Here is a 24,983-nt window from a genome sequence, read left to right on the forward strand (position 1 = left end):
TTGTTTTCTATTCTTTTCATACGAGGTTAGGTATTTTTTTATTCATTTGACATTTGCAAAGGTCCTGATAGTTAGACAGTGTTAGTTTCCAGGTATTGATAAACTTGCTTTTCCTATTAAAGAAAACAGAAATATATGTTCAGTCATTTTTCTCACGGTAACTTCAGTAGCAGGGTTGAGTGGGTGAGCTTGATGAATGCAGTCAGCACTACAATTTGAGTCAGCACTGAGTAAATGCAGTAGGAAGTAAACCGAGTCAGATTGCTGGTTTTTGTACTTTGGGAAGAATAGAAAGTTTGATGAAGTGTTTGTTTTGTTTGTGTCAGGCTGAGCTGAAGAAGGAGGCCGTCCCACTGCAGGATGATTCAGACCTGGAGAAGAAGCGCAGAGAGGCAGACGCTCTGCTGCAGAGTATGGGCATCACTCCAGACACACCTGTGGGTAAGTCACCTACAGTATCAACTTGATCCACGTCCACTCAGACATCTAATATAAAAAATCCCAGGAGTATGAGATCCCTTCATGCATCAGCAAGATGACCCCTTGCAGTCTAAGTCAATGATATGCTATGTGGACCAGATTTTAAGCTGATATTTAACAGCACTAGTTGCTTTGAGTGCTACCAACACATGGAGAAACCCAGTGTAGTGTACTATATTGACTGAACACAAGGGGGCAGAAGTGCACCACAGTAGTTTTGATGGTGGGCAGCTAAGTTCATCAAACACTTAGCTAAGATGTAGTATTTATGACATGTTTTATATCTGAATGCTGTACATATAAATAACAGTATTGTTAAAACAGGCTAAAAATGTTGATGATCTTCGTCAAAATTTACATGCTTAAGATCTCAACTTTAATGTGTCCGAGACAAACTAACAATCATCTCACACACACACACACATGCAAACATATATATATATCTATATATATATATATATATATATATATATATATATATATATATATATAGATATATATATATATATATATATATATATATTAGTTTTGTGTGTGGTTTTAGTATTGTTTGTTGTTTATTATTGCTAATTAATTGTTTTGTTTTGTGCTGCAGTAATGGTTACAAGTTTGGAATAATTTTAATTCTTAAATATTTTTTTTAAGAAGTGTCTTTAATAATTAATTAGCAGTATATCAGCATATTAGAATGATTTCTGAAGGATCATGTGACACTGAAGCTTTTCCATCACAAAAATAAATTAATTTTTAAAATAGGAAAACGTTCTGAAATTGTGTCTGAAAGTGTAGTAATATTTCTCAATATTACTGTTCTTATAATCAAATAAATAGCTTTGGTAAGTATAAGAGACATTAAAAATCGTATTATATCAAACTTTTGACCAGTAATGTGTATACATCTGCTAATAATCATCAAAACAAAATGTCTCAGAAAAGTGAAGTTAGTGAAGAGAAAAGCTCTAGTAACATTTGAGTGCACATGCATTAAGTGTGATTGAATTGTCCAAATGTTTTGGAGGACGCTGCATGTAGATGAAAGTATGTTTATGTCTTTCTTTCTTCAGGTCCTACACCCATGTCTCCCACGGCCAAATCTGCAGGCTCTCCAAGTGAAGCAGGGAGCCAAGACTCAGGAGACGGTGCCACCGGACCAAGGTAATTTTTTTCTCTCTCTCTTTTTCTATATATTTTTTGTTTTATCTCTTCTCTTCTGTCTCTCTCTCTCTCTCTCTCTCTCTCTCTCTCTCTCTCGCTCTCTCTTTCTCGCTCTCTCTCTCTCTCTGTCTGTCTCTCGCTCTCTCTCTCGCTCTCTCTCTCTCTCTCTCTCTCGCTCTCTCTCTCTCTCGCTCTCTCTCTCGCTCGCTCCTCTCTCCTCTCTCGCTCTCTCGCTCTCTCTCTTCTCTCCTCTCTCTTCGCTCTCTCTCTCTCGCTCGCTCACTCATGTCTCTCGCTCTCATCGCGCTCTCTCTCTCTCTCTCTCTGTCTCTCTCTCTCTCTCTCTCTCTCTCGCTCTCTCTCTCAGGTCTGATCTGAGTGGCACTGGAAAGGTTTGTGGCTTTAGCATTGTTTGAAGGACAAAGCTCCAGTGAAAGTGGTGTTGTATTTTTGTGTCTGTTTGCAGGTCTCAGCAGGTAGTGAAAGATTCTTCTGAATAAATCTCTGTTATCAGCTTCTTTTCACCTGTAACTAAAAGAGTATTTATTGCTGGAAACCCCCTGAGAAGAAAGCAGGGGAAACATGAAAACATTAGCTCTGTTCCAACACCTAGCGAGCTGCCCGCTGTGTCTGTGTTTCCAGCATCACTGATGCACTCTTAATGCAAAGGCTGTTTCAGAGTCATGATGATGATGATGATGATGATGATGATGCCTTTTAAGCTGTACTCTAAAGCAGAACTGCATCTACAGAGAAGGCTATCCCAGAATCCAGTCTAGTAGGCCGAACCACAAAAGCACCACAGGAATTCTTCTGAATTTTTTTGCAGAAAATAAGCTCTGCGAACTACACCGTCTACTGACTTTTAACATCACCCACATTATGCTTTCAACAACTCTTTCAGTCTAGTGCGTAGACGGGTTTTCCTGTTCAGTGTGGCGATGTTTACTGTCTCCGACATCCTCTTTTTCCCTTTTTCAAGACAAGGAAAAGCTTTTAAAAATCACAGGAAGATGTAACTGGTGTATTGTGTGTCGAAGAGTAAAACAATCTCTTATGAACCACAGACCTTATTTCAGGCATTTAACCAAAACCCATTAACTTCGAGAAGAAGGAACTGGAAGTGCTAAAATGGTAATTCGTTTTCCTCACTCTATTGTCCCAACAGAATAAGAAAATAATTTGGGCTTATTACGCTTTAATGTTGTTCATCCTCATGTTATATCTGTGACAGCTGTGCATTATTAATACCAGATTCTAGTTTAGGGATTAAAGGAAATTTGAGAGTAAAACAGTATTGTCACTGTGTTATTGACAGTCAGAATAGAGGGGAACTGGAAAATGTGCTGTGGGGACCCAGGCTAGAATTGAACCTCCGATACCTGCATGAGCCCCAAGGCTCAACTTTTCTGGAGCACATGAGCTAACCACTAGGCTCCAGCTAGTAAAACAATATGAATATAGAAAGCCTATAGAATAGGATAGACTATAGGATGGTGTTGGGTTTTTTTTAAGTATGATAACTGTGGAAACTCACACACACACTCACAGATGCCCCCCGGGGCTCCGTGTCCACTCATATCCGCACCGCTTCATCACTTCCTGCACACACACACACACACACACACACAGGTCATGTTACCAGCTGCACACACACATTCTCCCTCATCACAGTCATACTCCCATTTAATGCACTCGTGACCACACACAGCCTCTGGTTGTGGCGCGGTTTAGTGTCATGATCTGTAAGGATTTCATTGCTCTTTTAATATACGCCAGCAGTTGTCTTTTTTACAGTATGTCTATTATTATTATTTAGAGCATTTGAGCTATTGAGAAAGGTATTTTCTTGTTTTTAAAGAATAGGGTTATTGATTATAGTTTATTAAAGTCTGAACATGATTTTTTTAAATTGTATTTATTTTTGCTTTGACTGATCTTAAAATATATCAGTGCCTTTACTTTGTCTCAAAATGCACACCAGTGATGTTTTTCTCTAAGGCACGTTTATAAAAATTACTTAAATGTCCTAATTGATCTATGGCCTAATGCTGGTTTAGTCTAAGCCCTGTTTGGGAAACCAGGCCTTAAGAGTATTAAAGTTGATGGGACCTTTCTTATTAGAACCGTTTTAAAAGGGTGTGCTGATAAAAACTGCTTGTAAATGTCTCATTGTGCTTTATTATCAACAGCAAATTTTGGATTCAGTCTTTTTGTGAACTTGTTTTCTTTCATTTAGCACAGGATTTGTATTTCTTTTTGGAGCTGATTGGTCATAGGCCTCACTGATCTGAGCTTATGCACTCAAATTATTGAAAATGCATACAATATTTGGTAATAATATAGCATAACAATAAGAATTTTTTTGGTAGGCTCGTCATTTTTTGCTGAACAATTAAAAAAAAGTTCAATTATCAGTTTTTTGGGGGAAGTTGTTATATCCTATATGAGAGAAGTCAGTGTATGTTTCAGCCCAGTGCAATAACATTAACTAGTATTTTTGGGGGAAAGAAAATCCTCTCTGGGTCAAAACGATCAGAACACAACATGAGGGTTAATAAAGTGTGGAAATCACAACACAATGTCTTTTTCTATCAGAAATGGTGGAAAAGAAATGCATCAGTCTGTTGTTCTCTCCAGAGATGAGGGCTGTTTCGTGCACCACTAGTATCTTCACAGAAGACAGCAAACTGGACATCAGTGTCTTGAGAAACACACCACACATTGGTGCTCAGCTAGTATTACACACCAGCTTCATTTGCAAAACTGAGAATATTTTTTTATAAATAGTGTGTTACAAAAACCCTTTGGACTTTTTTTAACTGCAAATAGATGTTATATCTTCAAATTCCCAATGAAGTCAGCCATCTTTTTTTTTTTTTATTGAGCACCCTGTTAGACCCAAAAGCGAAAAAGGTTGCGAATGCCATTTAATGTTTATTTTAAAATGAACCGTGTTTAAGTTAGTATGAGCTCGGTTCACTTTAGGGAGGTCTCAGTCACCTAAAACTAACCAATACTGACAAAACCCTACATTTACACATGTCCTAACTGTAGCCCAGTGGCATGTTTTTTAAACCGCTGTGTAAAGCTTACTTATTGAGGTGACAGAGAGCTTTTTGCCTGAACATTTCAGCAATTTAGTGACTAAATAATAAGCAACCATGTATCAGTTGATATATAAAGCAGGCTTTCCATGTCACTTCTAGTATTTACTCAAAACTCTCTTATTTGAGTTAAAGCTCTGATGGTGTGGTTTTCTCAAGCAGCTGTGATCAGGTGATTATGTCTGGCCCTGTACTGGAGAAGATCAGAGCAGAGCAGGTGATTTCCTTTAGAAACAGAGCACCACACGCACATCTGGTTCTGTTTCTGACTGCGTTGTGTTTGTCTCGTGTCTGTCAGTGTAGAGGCTTTTCTTCTGGTCTCTAACTGCTCTGAAGAGCTGTAGCTCTGTTTTTAACCACCTTTTATATAACAGCAGCCTCTCTGTCTCGCTGTATCTCCGTGTGTGTGTGTGTGTGTGTGTGTGTGTCCCGTGGCTGTGACACTAACACGACTCTGCAGTGGGACTGTGACCCCTCTACTCTCCTGCTTCACTCTGAGCCGGGGTACTGCACACTTTCTGCTCGTTCTCCTTCACTTCTGCTCTTTCAGACCTCTAGAGGAAGAAGACTTGAGTGATTGTTGTTGATCATGAGAAGGGATTCATACTGTGATTCAAGCTGTACTGGAAAGTAAACTGCAGGATAGCAAGGCATATGGGTTTGGATGTCTTAAACGTCACACAGAGCTGAATGGATATATTATCAGTTTGAAAGATTTCTAAAGTGATTTCTAGAGGACATCTAGAGTTTCCTGTGTGTTTACAATACCGGTTAAAGGTTTGGACACACTCATTTAATATTTATTCATTAGTGTTACTATTTTTCAGATTTTAGAATAATAGAATTTAGAATAAATGTTGCAATGCAAGTTTAGAAATTATATAATGACAAAAAATGTTAAACTAATACACTTTCAGTATTTTAAAGCTTTTGAAGAATTGAAAGAGATCCAATCCCATGTGCACCGCTGGCGATTTTTCCTTCACAACCATCCATTAAAGTAAATTAATAAATCCGTTATAAAAATGTAATATAATTTTTGATGGGTTGATGGGTTTTTGTTTAAAATTCATTTATCGCAATTTATATTTATCTACAAACTACTCTGGCACTACAAGCCTTTTCAGAATAAAAGCGTTTCAAGAGCATAAGAAACTAATTTAGTCAAATGTGTCCATCATTTCCCGGCAACCGTGTCCTTTTTCTGACCACCTATGACTGAGGTGTGGGTGATTGGATCACAGTGCGTTTCTAAGCCTTATCGGAACATGTTTGCACCTGTGCTGTGTTTCGTGCTGTCCTCTTGTGATCAGCTGATAGAGATGTTACCAGAAGTGAATGTGGCCTCAGTTTGTCCTCTGCTGAAGAAAGATGTGTGTAAAAGTTTCGATGGTTGAACAGTGTGGGCGTTGTTCCTTCTTATGATTTGTGTGTGTGTGCTCTTTCAGACGTGGTCCTCTGAAGTTGGCCATGGTGAAGGTGACCCACGTGGATTTCCCTCCCAAAGAGGTTGTGTCCTACACGAAGGAGACACAGACGCCCACCATGACAGAGCAGAAAGAGGGTAAGACGTCATCACACCCATACAGGACTACTGACTGATAGCATTCACAAGATTATTTTCACGTTATGGACAGTAAACAAAGCAATTTGTGATGTTGTTATATTTTAAAAAAATCACACACACTAACAACCTCCAGAATGTAAATGCTGTAGGATCAGAATTACAGATTAATGATATATCCATGATGGCCAATACTGTTGCTTGCTTTCTTTCAGTCTGTACACCGCCGCTCAAAAGTTGGGGATCAGTAGTAAAAAATAATTTTTATTGTTTCTTCTGTTTATCAAGGCTATGTTTATTTGATCAAAAATACAGAAAAACAGTAATAAATATTAGTGCAATTTAATATAACGGTTTTCTTTCTTAATATACTTTAAAATATAATTTATTATTGTGATCAAAGCTGAATTTTCAGCATCATTTCTCCAGTCTTCAGTGTCACATGTTCTTCAGAAATCATTCTAATATGCTGATTCATAATCAATGATTGAAACAGTTGTGGTGCTTTGTTTAATTTTTTTTTGTGTGATGTTTTTGTTTTGTCATTTTTTTTTGATTAATAAGTTGTTAAGAAGAGCATTTTTTTTTTATATTATTTTTTTTTTGTAGTATAAGTATTTACTATCACATTGTATCAATTTAGCACATCCTTGTTAAATACAAGTAGTAATTTCTTAAAAAAAAAGAAAGAAAAAATATTCTGACCCCAAACTTTTGAACAGTAGTGTATATTTTTCTATACACTACTACACTATTTCTAAAGATTTCTATTTTAAATAAATGCTGTTCTTTTTAACTTTTTATTCATCAAAAAATCCTGACAAAAGTGTCACAGGTTCCAAAAAAATATTAAGCAGCACAACTGTTTCAATCATTGATTATGAATCATCATATCAGTATGATTTCTGAAGAACATGTGACACTGAAGACTGGAGAAATGATGCTGAAAATTCAGCTTTGATCACAATAATAAATTATATTTTAAAGTATATTAAAATAGAAAAATGTTATTTTAAATTGCAATAATATTAGTGTTTTTTCTGTATTTTTGATCAAATAAATGCAGCCTTGGTGAGCAGAAGAAACTTCTTTAAAAACAATAAAAATCCTACTGATCCAAAACTTTTGAGCGGCGGTGTATGTATGTACACATTTTCTATTCCAGTAAATTTTAATGTTTTTATGCCTAATTTCATAGATTATTTCTTTCTGATTCTCTGTTAAATGCTGTTAAATGTTACATTTTTTTTTAAACAGCAAAAAAACAGTTTTGGTTTGCAATGCCAGTTATATTATCTTTTATCAACCACAGCATAAAAACTAACATTGGCTTATTATACTGTAGAGCAGTCAGTGATAGCATATGAGTTTGAAACTTCCCCTGAAGTTAATATAATTTATTTTGCAAAAGGTTTTTATTTTACAAAGGTGGTTTGGCTCATTGCAAAAAAAATAATAAAATCTCCCAAACAAGTAGAAACGCTGAAGATGCAGGTCAGGGTAGAAGCGAGCGTGACTGACACATGTCAATCATCGGAGAGGGAGGCGGCTGAGAGTGCATCTGCAGCAGCAGTTAGAGCACAAGCCTCTGATCTGAGAGATGTTCAGATGTGTGTGTGTGAGAGATCAGAAGTGTGTAGTGAACATGGAGATGAAAGCAGAGGGAAAATTGCAGAGACTCGAGAAACATAAGACGTCAAGGCAAGATTAAACTCACACACACACACACACTCTCACATCCGATTACAGAGACGGAGCGAGGGGGCACAGGAAATGAGCAGTAGGTTAGTGGAGATATGAGAGTGTGTGTCCAAAGGCAGGTCAGGATTTGTGTAATTGCAGTTGAGGCCTTTTATGTGGCAGTTCGTGCATGTCTGTGACCGCCAGACGATCACTGCTGTACTCTGTGTGTGTGTGTGTGTGATGTCTATTCTGTTGATGTCTGTGCAGGAGATAATTAGGGATCGTTTTAATGAAAGCTTTTTAGGGATCTATTTTTAGGGATATCATGACTATGTCAGTATTGGACAATTTATTGGTCTGGTTAGGCTGATTATTGCAGATATTATCACGGCCTGTTTTTACAGTTCTCACAGTAAACTTTCTTTCTTTTATCAAACAGATTTTAAAGAGAGAAAACAGTATAGGTATTATAGAATGTGATGTTAGTTATTATCCATAACAATAAAATAATGTTACCTTTTTATTCATAAATAATTGTGACTAAAGAGTAGAACAGTGTAAGAAGTTACGATCTAAACTGTGGTCAGTGGACTGATTTTTATCACAGAAATATACGTTAACCGCAGTATGTTAAAATGAAGACTTTTATCTGCAGACTGTTCGAAAGCTCTCCTCAACACACACACACACACACACACCGTCTCTCCTTCCATTCCTGCCGCTGTATAATCATTTCATCAACTCTCACACTCTCTCCTGCAGCACATAACAAATCACTCTGGGTGACATTGGGAGGTTTTCCCATCTCCCTCGCTCTCTTTCTCGCTGATGGAGTGGTTTGTGGTGAAGAGGCTTGTGGGGTTGTTTTAGGCTCAGCTCTGTGTAGGTCAGCAGGACATACAGGTGTCAGTGCTGTATCAGAGGGCCAGATACGGTTACATTCACATGCATTCAATGCATTCTCTGACTCCCTTAAATTTTCAAGATGCATACCTGCATCGGTGGTGTGTGAAGAGAACCACACCATACAGTCACGTCATACAGTGCAATTGCTGCTGCGCATTGCTTGAATTGTGTTGCATTTTTTCATGTGGCATTCTGACCTGATATGACTGTGTGTCTGAAGGGTTTAGATTTAGATGCTGTTGTCTTGTGCTTCTTCCATCAGTTTTATGGTGTGCATTAAAAACATTCAAAAAGACGTGCGATGTGCAGATGAGAATCACTTGTATTACTGCCCGATCCACAGCTCTGCTTGCTGGAGCACCAGGGGTTGTGAGAGTGTGAAATTGAATTAAAAGTGATTGTTTTAATCGCCCCTTGTGCTCGTGGGAGGGTTAATATCTCATGCTAATCACAAGAAGCCTCTCGTGTGGAGAGCATCTCTCTTAAAGTGAGGAACCCTTAGCCCAGCTCTTCACAGATGCAAGCATCTCTAAATGAATACTATTTTCCGTCATCTCCTAAACACACTTAATTCATCATTCATCAGCTGTCAGTCAATTACACACATTGATTACAGGGATAATAAAAAAAGCCTCTGCTGTGTGCAATTTATCTTAAGTTTGTGTTTTGCATGAACTTTTTTGTCTTTACAAAAAAAAAATAATAGAATATAAGTTGTCTCAAAATCTGTAGTTATCTAGTTGCTTGTTAAAGGTCCGGTCATATTAGCAACATTTAGGCAAAATTTTGCAGGCAAAAAAGTTGTATTATCAGTAGTGTAGCGGTGTATGAAACAATGCTCACATAGAAACCAAAGAACTTTCTGTTGGTCAGCTTGTTATATTCGCGAGACCAACTTGAACCTGTTGTAAAATCTACAATGAATTTGCAAAAATCTTCCCAATCTTGTAGATTCATATTGAGCCTGTTGTGAAATCTTTTGCCCATGCAGTATACAAAGTTCCCGACCTCATAGATTCCAGGTGACTGGATTTTAACTGTGAGCATTAACCAGACAATGGTAAATTTAACCACACTTTAAGACTGCATTTTGAGAAGTGTGTGCAATCACATTAGCAAAATGTTGGCAAAGTTTCCCAGGCAAAACGTATGTAATGTATGCAATGTATGAAATGCTGAAGTCACATTTAAAATAACCAACTATTTGTTAGCTGGCTAATTTCATGTGAACAACTGAACCTTTTGCAAAATTGGCAGGAAGTTTTTCGCCTGTACGCAGAATACCAAACTCTGGGGATTCCAATTGAAATGACTGGATTAAAGGGATACTCCATCCCAAAATGAAAATTTTGTCATTAATCACTTACCCCCATGTCGTTCCAAACCTGTAAAATCTTCGTTCGTCTTCGGAACACAATTTAAGATATTTTGGATGAAAACAGGGAGGCATGTGACTTTCCCATAGACAGGCAAATAAATAACAGTGTCAAGGTCCAGGAAAGTATGAAAAGCATCATCAGAATACTCCATCTGCCATCAGTGATTCAACTGTAACGTTATGAAGCGACGAGAATACTTTTTGTACACAAAGAAAACAGAAATAACGACTTTATTCAACAATTCCTCTCCTCTGTGTCTCTCCAAATCAGCGTAGCGCCATTTTGACAATTCTGATCAGTATGCAAGCGGCTTATGTTCTTCTGTGACAGCCACGCCAAAAGGATACGTTTATTATGTTTATTTACACTTTGGTTTGAAAGCAAACAGCGCATCGGCGCAGTGCGGCTCACACAGAAAAGCTTACGCCATCTGCGTACTAGTACAGCGTACATTGTAGAGCCATTTTGATCAAAATGGCTCTACGCTGACTTGGAGAGACACAGAGGAGAGGAATTGTTGAAAAAGTCTTTATTTTTGTTTTCTTCATGTACAAAAATTTCTGGTCGCTTCATAATGTTACAGTTGAATCACTGATGACAGATGGACTATTCTGACAATGTTTTCATACTTTCCTGGACCTTGACACTGTTATTTACTTGTCAGTCTATGAGACAGTCACAAGCCTTCTGGTTTTCATCCAAAATATCTTAAATTGTGTTCCGAAGACGAACGAAGCTTTTATGGGTTTGGAACGACATGGAGGTAAGTGATTAATGACAAAATTTTCATTTTGCGGTGGAGTAACCCTTTAAGACAGCTTTTTTGGGCATTAGAGGTGTATTTGTTTATAATGCCTTTACAAAAAAAAATGGGGCATAAATTGTCTCAATCTGTTCAGTTGCTTGCTAAATGTGCAGTCACATTAGCTAAATTTTGGCAAAACTTTGCAGGCAAAACATAATGTATGCAATGTATGAAGGACCAAAGTCACATTTAAAACAAGCAACTACCTTGCAACTCTCATCCTACAGATTTTGTGTGACCAACTGAATCTGTTGTGAATCTGCACTGTACGCAGAACACCAAATCTTGGGGACTCCTATTGAAATAACTGGATTTTGGCTTTGAAAATATGCTGAATATATGCGGTGGCTGTACCTTAAGACAGCATTTTATGTTTGAGAGGTATATTCAAACAATCAAATCCAGCGTCTAAATGGGCCTGTGAAGCTCAGAAGCGCCGTTGAACATTGATCTTTATTGATCTGTTCAGCTGAACTTCCTCTCCGGAGGAGGATGCGACTGGAGGAGAGCTGCGCACATCTCTTTGTTTTGTTTTCCAGCTGTAAAGCCCATCACGAACAACCCCTTCATTGGGTCGCGAGTACTGGTCTCGTATGCACAAAGCCGAGGTTCGCCTGGGCCTCTTTTCACAAGAACAAACGTGGAAGTCAGTGTTCAGAGGTCTCTCTGCGTCTCCTTTTTTTGTGGGCGTCCGATGGACTCCGTGCACCTGCAGAGGACATCAAAGAGCATTAGTCTTGTTCTCGAACAACCTCTGACCCCATAGGGCGCTTGCATTAATACATTGTCCTTTGACAAAGCCTGCCGATTACAGGCCACTCTCTTTCTCTCTCTGCTTATGCCCTCCCCCTGCAAAAAGCTTTTATTTCTTGAGGGATACAAAGGCTATAATTGCTGCTGGTTTGAGATGAGGTGTGATGGGAAGGGGATCTGCCATCAGGGTGAATTCTGTTAAATGTTTTTCTCCCTCTCTTTCTCTCTCTCCCCTCCCCTCTGTGGGGTCACCAGGATCACTTGCTTTTCTCCAAATGGGCATTTTTGCTGGCAGGTGCATTACACCCCTTATTTTCAGATTGTCTTTCCGCTGCTAATGCCTGGCAGGTTGATTGCTCGGGTCTGGCTGGCGGAGAAAGGGCCGCGCTGCGTTCGGGCCCCGGACTGAAAGACACTGATTACTGTTTTCCTCCGAGCCTGATTGAGGCCCTTGAAAGGAAAGATTTTAACCTTCTCTCCTCTCTTCTTGCTGAGTATGGGCCCGGCTCGGCGTGATGGCCCGTGTCATCAGAACGACTCTATAAACTCATCAGAGCGAACCCCCGCCAACACCCCCTCCTCCCTCCCTCCCTCTCTCTCTCTCTCTCTCTCTCTCTCTCTCTCTCTCTCTCTTCAAACCCGGCCCTTCCTGAGAGAGCCGTGGACATTTTTCTGATGTAAAATCTTACAGATGACTTTATCATTTTGATTATTGCAGGAAAGGGCGATTTCACTCTCTATTAAAACAAGTTTTTCTGGTCATGCAAAAAGCTGCCGTTCGCATGGACGAACCACATTTTGATTATCGAATATGACTGTTTGTGGGGAAATTAAAGGAATAATTTAAGCAAAAATTAAAATGATTGAATTGTTTACTCATCCTCATGTCATTGGACGAGATCTTTGATGAATATCCTAGATGCTTTTTTCTGTATAGTGTGATGTATGAAAGTCTTCAGTTGTAGCATTATATTCAGTGTTCTGAGGTCAGTTTTGTGTGAAGAAAATATTGAAGATCATTATTTTTCTGATACTATGCCCATTTAAAATAGATTACAGAAGTTACATTAAAGGGTTAGTTCACCCAAAAATACAAACTTAGTCTATGTTTTACTCACCCTCAAGGTATCCTAGGTGTAAATGGCTTTCTGCTTTCAGACAAATTCCTCTTCCAAGCTTTTTAATGGCATGGGCAGGTGTTTTTGTTAGAAAAATATCCATATTTAAAACTCTATAAACTACTTTCTCTCAGTTCTGCTAACTGTCGTACGCGGAAGCTGTTCCAGCGGATGGTGTAGGACGTTGGTGTAATGTAAGCACCAGCGATTAGTGACGAAAGTGGAACGCAGAAGACACAGCTAAACAAAACGCCGGTCACAAATTAGAAGTACAAAATGAGGATTTGTAAAGAAAAATGTCAGAGGATTTCTATATAAGCCAAGAGGAGACTGGTTTTCCTTTGGTAAAGTAAGGAAACTTTGCTTCCTTTCCTTCTGTAAAAAAAACGTTGGTTTTCGCTCAACTCACACGCGCATGTACCACGTCCTACGTCATCCGCTGGAATGGAAGTCTCTCCTGAACGCGCTTTGGGGTGTAACGATTCATCGATTTGGATCGATACACCGATACAATGTCTGACGATACAATGCATTGATGCCACGAGTAAAATATCAGTATCAGTAGTATAAATAGGCACCTTTATTTTTGCACTGTCCACTTTTTTTTTTACATATGGTGCTTTTCCACTGCATTGATCACGGTACGGCTCGGTACGGTTCACTTTTGGGGGGTTTTCCACTGGTACAGTACCCGGTACCTGGTACTTTTTTTAGTACCGACTCGTTTGAGGTTCCAAGTGAACCGTACCGTTACCAAAATGTGACGTGTAAACTCTGGTGATCACGGATTGGCAGAAGAGAAGCGTCACTACCTGCGTCACTGAACTTGCAACACAAACACAAAAGAACCGCTAGATTTAAATCAGCACAGCCAGGTGAAGGATCGAATGCCACTGTTTTGAATGAGTGCACCTTTTTTTAACAACCAAAAAGTTTTGTTGTCTGTTGAGGAAGTAGCAGAGAGCGGATTCAGTGAGAGCTTGATGGGGCGACGTGGAATGAAAAGGTTTTTTTTAGGAGTCGCGACAGTAGAGGCAGTGCAACTATAACGACATGTGAATAATCCTGCCCAGTCTAAAGCAATACTAAACTGCAGTGGAAACGCAAACTGTGCCGAACCGAACTGAGCCGTGTCGAGTCGTACCACTCAGTGGAAAAGCGCCAATAATGTCCGTCTATGCATTACCGCCAATGAGTGCATTCTCATTCAAACTCATGTATCAGGACTTGATATAATGACTGTCCGAAGGCACAAGGTGAGCATAAAAGACGCTCGGGATTGTTGGCGGAACAGTCGAGCACTGTGTGAGAAGTTTTCAGCGCACACATCTGAAGAGCATGCACACAGACAGCACAAATACTAAATTGAGCGCTCTTTCGCTTTTTTGTGCATGGATGAATAAATGCAGACAAATTTACATCAAAATGTGTGTTTTGGCAAATATCCTATTAAACACAGTCATTAGGCATATGTCTTAGCGTAAACAGTTCAGAAAGAAAAGGCATGTGTATCGGTATATTAAACCCGTGCTTTGGTTTTTAAAGTGAAAGCAAACTAATAATAAATCTAATGCTGTCAAAGAATAATACAAGTGCTCACTGCTCACTGACTAAATAACCTTTGTAACATCAAAAATTATTAATCTGTATTTAATTTATCCAGTGAAGACTGTGCAGTTATTTTACATTTGATTATTAAACTTATGTAGCGTACCTGATTATTTCTTTTAGACTGAGCTGAAAAACCTGAAAAGCACTGTTTATTGAACTTGTGTCTTTGTTGTATTGTATTTATTTTCTGCTATTGCTTGTAATAGGTTATCTGTAGAAGAGATATTTAGCACTGAACCTATAGTAGCAGCCAGAATTGTATTTCCGATTGTTTATTTTCTTTATTATTAAAAAAAGTCTATGCGTATTTTGTGTTGTGAATGTCCCAATTGAGGTACAGGATGTGAAAATTTCAGATACATGTTCATGTTATATATTTTGGTTGCATTTGTAAGTTAATAAAAATATGATGGTTGTTTAAAATAGGTATATATTATCATAATATCGATATATCGATCAATATACTTCTGTATCTAATCGAATCATAATCGTATTTTTTTTTTTTTTTTTTTTTTTTTACAAAAACGCATCACTTTGCTACAGGAGGCCTTTATTCACCCCCCGGAGCTGTGCGATGCACGTTTTAATATGGATGGATGTCCTTTATTTGACTACTTTTGGACTGTTGAACTGAAACACCCGCCCATGCCATTATACAGCTTGGAAGAGCAAGGACAGTTTTTAATATTACTCCCATTGGATTTGTCTGAAAGATAGTGATGTTTTGTTCGTGATCAAATGGTTCTTTTTGGACAAATCTTGAGATTGAATCATTCTCGCTCACGTAATCCATTGACTCATATTTCTTATTCACTGAAATTCCTCCCTCCACAGCAGCTCTGTGCTATTGGCAGTGCATGCGCAGCTCGGTGAACCGGGTAGCTCTGTGGACTATCTCATCCTGTCAAAGAATGGCTAAACCTCGAGCCAATAGCCTTCGAGTATGAGATGTGACGGAGCGTGTGATTTGTTGAGTGTAGTGAACAGATACGCCCTTCATACCCTTCACTGAACGAGTTTCGTTTGAGTCTGAACGAGATCGAGAGATCTTCTCGTTCGTGACTGAAATGAACTGGTACATAGGCCTTGTCCCAAATGGAACACTTCATGTGCACTTGTGGTCTTACGGACTTACAGTGGCCGCCGCATGCACGTGTCCGTTAAGTCCACGAGACCCTAGGGTGTCCCATTCGTCATTTTAGCATTCAAAAGATTGCTTGCGAGCGCCCCCTTTGTGGCCGTTATGTGCCCTCGATACACACTTCTGCCGAGCCCGCACTGGGGCGAGCTCCACAGCAGACTTCTACCCGACAGTCAAAGCGGCATTACATCACGAAAGTGTGGACTCAGAGGAAGACCGTGAGGGTTTAAGTTTGGTGATTTAAATAAAATTTTGATGTTTTAAACTTTTAAAAATTAAGAAATTAAGATAAATATTCGTATTAGAATTTTATAGTTGCACTGTAAAATTCAATTATTATTATTATTAAATTATGTATTTTTTTTTTATGTTACAGTTTTATTTTACATTTACTACACTCCAAACCTGTACATTTGCAGATAAAATTTATATCATAAATATTGCAATTAATGATTTTTTTTTCCCAAATCATCCAACTTTACTGTTTTTTTTTTTTTTTTTTTTTTTTTTTAGTGCCATTTTCACATCGGGTCCCTTTTTCTTTATTATTATATTGAAAAGAGGGGCTTGAATATTTTTCAGATATTCTCCTTTTCTGTTCCACTGAGGAAAGAAAGTCATATGGATTCAGAACGGTATGAATGCAAATAAATAGAAACATTCCATTTTGGGAACTATTCTTTTAACACCCTTTTAAAAAATGTTTCCCTGAGCTTCACATTTGTTCAGGCCTCATTGGCAGAGTATTGTCAGAGATGAGCCGTGTGTGGCTTACAGCTGGTCAGGGCAGCAGCTTCATTTAGCTGCTCATGTTTGGGGTGAATAGCGGTCCCTGGACCCCCTGCCGACTCTCTAATTGCACAGACTTGTGTATCCGGAGAGAGTCTTGACTAAGAGCAGTCAGGCAGAAACCCCTGTGCCATCCCTGTGCCACCACACACACAGACGCAGCAAAACCATCTGCCTAACACACACACACAGCCGTCAGCTGTCTCAGCCGCTGGCACCTGCTGCCCCGTGTGTGTGTGTGTGTGTGTGTGTGGGATGCGCTGCTCAATAGTCCCTGTCTCAGTTACCCCCGGAGTCTGTTAGACGGGCTGTAGGTTAAGACCTCGGTGACGGCGTAGCCCCCTGTAGATTAGAGAAAGGACAGACTCTGGGATGTAGATACAATGTCCAAACACACACACACACACACACACACACACACACACACACACACACACACACACTCCAGGTTGTTCTTGGGCATTTGAACAGACTAAACAGGCTGTTAGCATTCATGGACTTGTCACTTATTCACTGAGTTTCAGGAATTTGTTGGCTGATTCAATTTGATTTTCTACCCCCACTTATTCTATTTATATTAATCAGAAGCAGTGAGATGAAGCAAATCCTCCCACAGCCCTGGTTGTTTTATATTAATGGGGATTCAGGGTGAAATTAACATCTATCACCTGCTAAAAGTTTGGTTCTTTTAACACAGTGATGGTCATTTGTTTATCTTACACTCATATTGTGTTTGTTCAGTTTCAGGTACAGAGGCCCTAACAAGAATCAGTCACATTTTAAAAATGCACATTGCATGTTTTTTGATCCACTTCATATAGTTAGATATATATTTTTAATTAAAATAATATATATAAATTATTATATATTTATTTTATTATATATTTTAAATATATATTTTATTATATATCTACTTATATATTTTAGAAGGCTCTTTTTTTATTTTAATTTTAGACAAAAACTTAATAATTTTAGTTTTCCATGACGTTTATTACACTCTCTGAACCCTTAGAATTAAAAAGACTGCTACTGTACCTTTAAGAGTTTATTTAAATATGTTAATGATTTCTATTTCTATTGGCTGACTTCATGCAGAATAGTTAGTATTGTACTCAGGCCAAGTTGCTGAACACTGAGTAGGTGTTGATGCATAAATGTGGATTCTGCTTACAATGATTTCGGGATCCAAATTGTGCAGTTTGAAGGAATGCAGTGCTATAATGTTACCCTGAGTTGTTTAATACCAATTAACCCACAGTTAACAGATGTAATCTTGAAAATGCTATATTAACCCAGTGATAGCCCCAGTAGTGTGTAACATGGGCCTTATAATAAGAGAGTTTAGCAGCTCTGGTGTGAATTATATTGATGTTTGTGATCTTCCTGTTGCAGAGGAAGAGGAGGAGGAAGAGGCCGTGCCCCCGCAGCCTGAGGTCGAGGCAGAGAAAGAGAAACCAGCAGAGAAACAAGATGAGGAAGGTATTGAACACACCTCATGTACAGTGTCCTACCACAAAAACAGACCACTGAAATATTAACCGTCTCATACTGGATTGACTGGAACTGCAGTTATGGAAAAATAAACACTGTAGCACTAGAATCAAGAGTTCAACCATTCTGATGTATAAATGCAATTAATTTCGTCCAATGACACACCTGTCATTGTTTCCTGTGTGTTCGTGAGTGTAGCGGCCCCTCATGAGCTGACAGAGGAGGAGAAGCTGCAGATCCTGCACTCGGAGGAGTTCATGGAGTTCTTCGATCACAGCACACGCATCATGGAGCGCGCTCTGTCCGAACACGTGGACGTTTTCTTCGACTACAGCGGCCGTGACATGGAGGAGAAGGAGGGGTAACAGTCAGCCCTACTCACCTAAACAGAATCACGAACCTGTCATGTGCACTGTTTGATGTGTGTGTGTGTGTGTGTGTGTGCGTGTGTGTGTCTCTAGTGAGATGCAGGCTGGGGCCAAACTGTCTCTAAACAGGAAGTTTGTTGATGATCGCTGGTCCAGACAGCGAGTGGTGACCTGTCTGGATTGGTCCCCACAGGTACGTGACCATATATGTCAAAACTTCAAGTAAAATTATTGATTTTCATGAAATATTTGAGCATGGTTTAATTATTATTTTTTCTTCTGAAACATTTGAAGCCTTTATTTTCATTGCATTTTTTTTAGAAATGAGACTTTTGAGCAATGACACAATAAATTAGTCAAAAATACCATATAAGACATTTATAATGTTACAAAAGACTGTTTAAAAAAAACTGTTTATGTTCAAAATTCTGAAATGCTGTTCAAAATTATTCTTGGGCAGCAAATCAGCATTTTAGTATGATTTCTGAAGGATCATGTGACACTGAAGACTGGAGACATGATGCTGAAAATTATTTTAAACGTTGTCTATTTAATATATATATATATATTATTTTACATGTATATGTGTGTGTGTGTGTGTGTGTATATATAGATGGATGGATAGAGATATATTCAAATAGATAACACTTATTTTAAATGGTTATTTTTCATTATAACCATTTTTACTGTATTTTTGATCAAATAAATGAAGTCTTGGTCATAAGAGACTTTTTTCAAAAACTTTTAAATGGTACTGTATATTACATAATGATGTAGCACATGAAATTGGTTACATTTAATTATATTTTTCATTAATAGGTTAGTTTTACAGTTTATCAAAACTGCTGCTACTGTTGTTCATGAAAACATGAAAAATGATTGTATATAATGTTTTGGTTATATTGTTTAAGTAATGGATACATTTCATAATAGGGTCCAGTTAAACATTTGAACATGTCTGATTTAGACATGTTTGACACCCTCTTCCTTGACTAGATTTCAAAACTTCTCCCTATTTTTATTCTTTGCAACCTATGATATTCTTGAACATCTGCTTGTTGATGATAGCAATAGTAATGTGAAATAAATAATAAGAGGAATTTGTCTGAAACCGACAGAAATGTTGAAAAACAAGCAAGTGCTGTTTAAGCCATCAAATATGAATGTGAAGATATTTTTCATTGGCTGTATGCTTAGAAGAGTTTTTCGAAGTTGATTTCTTGTGCTGTATCAAACAGAAGCTCATACAGACGATGTCTTGTTTGATGTGATAGATCTAGAGTATAAACCCTCTCAAACGCACTGCACCTGATGTGTGTGATTTGAGCGAGAGCACAAGACACACACTCAAAGTTTACATGAGAGATCTCCTGGCGTCATGCATTTACTCAAGCAATAAGTGGCTCATTAGATACTTTATGACATTGTTGGTTTATTAACTGTCTAGTATATAAATTATATAAAAAAATGCGCACATAACATTGACAGTATTTAAAATGCAGTCAGATTCCCCTTTTGAAGAAGCGGTTAGCTACACTATTTACTTAAATGCTATTCATATGTTTCAGTATTGCTGTGTATTGAATATCAGCTTTAATAAGGGTCTCAGTGGGTAACAGCATCAAACCCGAATGTATAAATTCACACTAAATACCACAAACGAAACAGCTTTTTTTTCTGGAAAAGCTATTCTTTTTCACCAAAAAATGTAATTTATTCACCAACATGTCATTTCAAACATATAAGAATTAATCTCAGTCTGAATATAGCACAGGGGTTGTCTTGTACTTTTTTTGAGTCATATAGGTTTAGAGCAATGTAAGGGCAAATTACCTAAATGATGTAAGGGTAAATTATGAGGAAATTATTTCTTCTGTTTGGGTACAGCTGTTTTATGTAGTATTTAGTTTGCATTTTGAATTATCAATATCAAAAAAAAAAAAAAATAAAAAATTTTTTAAATGGAAGATTTTTTTGTCTTTTTTTTTGTTTTTTGTTTTTTTTTTGTAGTCCAAAAGAATGAATGAATATATCAATACATACATACAAGTGGATGCTGTAACCAGACTTGATGCTGGAAGGCAAAGTTTTTCTTATGTAGTATAAAGTCTAGTTCTTGACCTGTGCACATGTGTTCACAGTATCCAGAGTTGCTGGTCGCCTCTTACAACAACAACGAGGAAGCCCCGCATGAGCCTGATGGAGTGGCTTTGGTCTGGAACATGAAATACAAGAAGACCACACCGGAGTATGTCTTCCACTGTCAGGTATACACACACACACACACACACACACACACACACACACACCTGCCTTCAATCAGCAACAACTGACTTCTCACTCCTCCCCGTGCACACACCTCCTGAAAGCCATCCCACATAACATGATTGTCATATACAAACACCTACACACCGGCCTGAGATCTCAAGGGTGGCCTGCAGACGGATTTCCTTCCATCCTCTCTTCCTCTCCGTATCTTTCTGTCTCCCTCGCATTTCACTGGCATTCCAACAGACACACACACACACACACACACACACACACACACACACACACACACACACACACACACACACACACACACACACACACACACACACACACACACACACACACACACACACACACACACACCACACACACACACACACACACACACACACACACACACACACACACACACACACACACACACACACACACACACACACACACACACACACACACACACACACATCACAAAGCCATGACTTTTTCCTTTGCATGGATCACAAAAGAAGAGGTTTTGAATACTGTTCAGGCTTCTCTTTTTCATACAGTAAAAGCATATATGGTCATATCTGTAAATGTTCATTGCATGGAGAACAAAACAACAGCATATGAACATTGTCTGATATCACTGTGTTCCATGTAAGAATGAACACTTTCTAATATTCAGTACTGAGTACTGCTTAACCCTCCCAGTACATTTAAGATCTGCATACACTTTTTCATTCCTCGGGTCAGTTTTAACTGAAGCTTATAAAACATTCAGAAATTAATCATTTTCAAACCATGTTAAAATGTTTAATAACTGTGTTATTACCATGTTACTATTTTATTTGCACAATTCTGTTCATAAAAGAGGAGAGATTTGTTTAAATTTCACATTACACATGGAGGAAAGCTGGTGTGATGCAAGAAATAAACCCACTATTATCATTTTTTTTTTAGGAATTTATTTAAATATATAATTAAATGAAAATGATAAGAACATATAAAATTAGAATTTACTGTTTGACTTCATTTGATTTTAAAATATAAGTGGTCATCATACTCAACCCCACAGATTTTAATCCTTCTGGCCATTATGCTGCATTACAAACAGTACAGAAGCACACTGTAGCATTTCTTCTGGATGTTTTTCACTGATCAGTTGTGTTTGTGATGAGTGTGGCTGTATGTTCAGTGTTGGCTGTGTGTTTGGCCTGAGGTGATCTGCTTGGGACGGCCTGAGTAGAACCACATGTGCCACCCTCGGCAACGGATGCACAACACACACACACACACACACACACACACACACACACACACACACACACACACACACACACACACACACACACACACACACAGTATTCACACACACACACACACACACACGTGGAAAAAACTACAACAGTATTCACAAACACTCAAAGAGGTGTAAAGTTGTTACTTTTTACTCTAATTTGAGGAAAGTGTAAATAATTAAAGGGTTAATTCACCTAAAAATGAAAACTCTGTCATGATTTGCTCACCTTCACATCATTTCATCCAAACCCATAAGCCTTTAATTTAAAGTTGAAGTTTTAAAGTTTAAGTTGCTTTATTGGCATGACATTTGTGTATTTTTTTATTATTTTTTTTTTTTATATTATTTATTTTGTGTATTATTTGTGTATTTGTAATTTATCTACAAACACAAATTAAGAGATTTTTAATATAAACCGACAGATTTCTGTTCCTCCAAGCATCAAAACTTGAAATGAACTTTTAAGGAGCAAAAATCTCTCAGGTTTCATTTAAAATATCTTTGTTTGTGTTTTGCAGGTGAATGAAAATGAAAAGTTTAAAACAACATAGGGGTGCATAATTGATGACAAAAGTTTCATTTTTGTATCCCTTAGTAAAAAGTAATACATTTAAAAACTGCGCTTATTTCATACTTAGCATAGTTAAAATCTATTAACATATTTACTGACATGTCGCTCAAGACTTATAATTATAATTAAACTTTATTATTTAGGAGTACTGCTTGTGCACAATGCACATTTCTTAATATTAAGCCTAAAATGTGTTTTAATGTCACTATGGATGATGGTTATATGATCTTTGAACAATATCAGTCAATATATACTTGCAGTAGTTCCTCTTCAGCACAATCAAATATGCTTCAGCATATCTTTAGTTGGACTTCAGCACTACTTCCTCACAATTAAAGTGCATTTAGCACAAAATTAGTTGTTCCAATTTTTATTATTTAATTGGTTTATCTTCATATGCTAAGGGTATTTTTATTAAGTGCATAAATATGTAAATGTATTTGAGAATACTTGTGAACATGAAATAAATGTTTTTCAAATACGTTTTAGTACATTTGATTTTTCACTAGGGTCATCTATCCCCAATTTAGAGGAACAGCTCTAAACAAGAAGCAGCAGATGAGCTGCAGTGGCCAATTTCAGCGAGTAGGCTAAAACATGGATTGTAACATTATATGTGGTAGTTTCAACTTTGATCATACGGGTGAAGCTGCTAAACCTGACTTCGTTTGGATTTGTCCAGTAGGACTGAAGGATTGTGTCTCTCTCGCTCCTCTAGTCTGCTGTCATGTCTGCAGCGTTTGCAAAGTTTCATCCCAACCTGGTTGTCGGTGGCACTTACTCAGGACAGATCGTCCTGTGGGACAACAGAAGTAACAGACGCACTCCTGTCCAGAGGACGCCTCTCTCTGCTGCGGCCCACACGGTACGTGACCTTCACACTGGAAATGAGGCGACGCGGTAGATGCAGTCCAAGAACCTTCAGATATTATTATTATTATGGTATCCTAAATTTGTCTTATTATTTTTACGCTTAACCTTACATTTCTGTTTCTCCGCGCAGCACCCAGTGTACTGTGTTAATGTGGTTGGCACACAGAACGCTCATAACCTCATCAGCATCTCCACTGATGGAAAGATGTGCTCCTGGAGTCTGGACATGCTGTCTCAACCACAGGTGCCCACAATATCACGCTCAAAGAAAGCGTGTTGCTTACTCAACCAGTGAAAACAGTGAATGTTGTGCACAAATCTCGCTGATGTGAATTCGTTGGCATCAGAAGTGCTAGAAAAGGCCCACTGAGGAGCACAAGCTCTTCCATGCTGCTCGGCCTTGAGTTTCCAGAAACATTTGCCAAACCGCAGTGTCAGATGTTAATGATTGGTAAAGCGCTGGCTGAATTTAAATGGCCCATTTCTAATCTGTGGAAGAGGCTGTTGGCTGTGGTGTTATTGATGTGTGTGTGTGTGTGTGTCAACAGGACAGTATGGAGCTGGTGTTTAAGCAGTCTAAATCAGCTGCGGTCACCTCCATGTCCTTCCCTCTGGGTGACGTTAATAACTTTGTGGTGGGGAGTGAGGATGGATCGGTCTACACAGCCTGTCGTCATGGCAGGTAATACACACACAACACACTCACAGTGTTGTTATTGAAAAAAAAAAAAAAAAAGAAGCTACATTTTAATAGTAAAACTGGATATTGTGTAACATATTCAGTGTATTTGTACTATTACAAAAATTTAGTAAACACTTTAGTATGGGTCCAGTTCTCACTATGAACTAGCTGCTGATTAGCATGCCTGTTATTAACATATTGGCTGTGTATTAAACACATATTCTGCATTCCTAATCCTACCCAGTAAACTTAACAACTACCTTACGAACTATGACCCAACTATCTTACCTGTGTCATTTATGTTTGGCAAATATGCTTTAAATCAAATTATTAGTTTATGTTAGAACTGTGGAATAAAAAAGGTTGTGTAAATATTATTTATTATGTATTAAAAAATTATATATATATATATATATATATATATATATATATATATATATATATATATATATATATATATATATATATATATATATATATATATATATTAACAATCTAATTCAGAATTATAAAAAAAAATATTTTACATATTTATAGAAAATATATACTTATCTTTTTTTATATTATTTTATTTATTAATATATTGTAATTCTGTTTATGTATACTACCATTCAATAGTTCGGGGTTACTAAGATTGTTTTTTTTTTTGTAAGAAATAAAAGTTTTATTCATTTAGGATGCATTAAATAGTTCAAAAGTGACAGTAAAAACATTTGTAATGTTACTACTGACAATTCAGTTTTTCCATCAAAGGAATAAATTACTTTTCAAAGGAAAACAGTTTCCATTTGAGGAGAAAACAGTTCTTTATATTTCACGAAATTACTGTTTTTTGATCAAATAAATGCAGCCTTGGTTAGAATAAGATCCTTAATTTTACGTGCCTCAAACTTTTGAATGCTGGTGTTGATATTGAATTAATTAACTGTAAGTTAATAATTAATAAATATTTAA

General features: G+C 37.7%; 1 protein-coding gene across 3 annotated transcripts in view; it reads left to right on the plus strand.

Annotated features, from left to right (window-relative positions):
- The window catches only part of LOC109056578 (dynein, cytoplasmic 1, intermediate chain 2a), a 36,202-nt gene that overhangs the window by 5,493 nt on the left and 5,726 nt on the right, over nt 1–24,983 (plus strand). For 2 of the 3 annotated variants that reach the window (XM_042730623.1, XM_042730624.1), the window contains exons 3-12: nt 327–441; nt 1,545–1,635; nt 6,191–6,306; nt 17,884–17,970; nt 18,181–18,343; nt 18,444–18,543; nt 20,492–20,617; nt 23,193–23,339; nt 23,478–23,591; nt 23,896–24,029. In XM_042730623.1, coding sequence (XP_042586557.1) covers nt 327–441; nt 1,545–1,635; nt 6,191–6,306; nt 17,884–17,970; nt 18,181–18,343; nt 18,444–18,543; nt 20,492–20,617; nt 23,193–23,339; nt 23,478–23,591; nt 23,896–24,029 — 1,193 coding nt within the window. Of the gene's footprint in view, nt 1–326; nt 442–1,544; nt 1,639–5,195; nt 5,247–6,190; nt 6,307–17,883; nt 17,971–18,180; nt 18,344–18,443; nt 18,544–20,491; nt 20,618–23,192; nt 23,340–23,477; nt 23,592–23,895; nt 24,030–24,983 lie in introns of all 3 variants that reach the window. The other variant, XM_042730625.1, reaches the window with a different exon arrangement.

The sequence above is a fragment of the Cyprinus carpio genome, chromosome B9, assembly GCF_018340385.1.
Source record: "Cyprinus carpio isolate SPL01 chromosome B9, ASM1834038v1, whole genome shotgun sequence".
Lineage (NCBI taxonomy): Eukaryota > Metazoa > Chordata > Actinopteri > Cypriniformes > Cyprinidae > Cyprinus > Cyprinus carpio.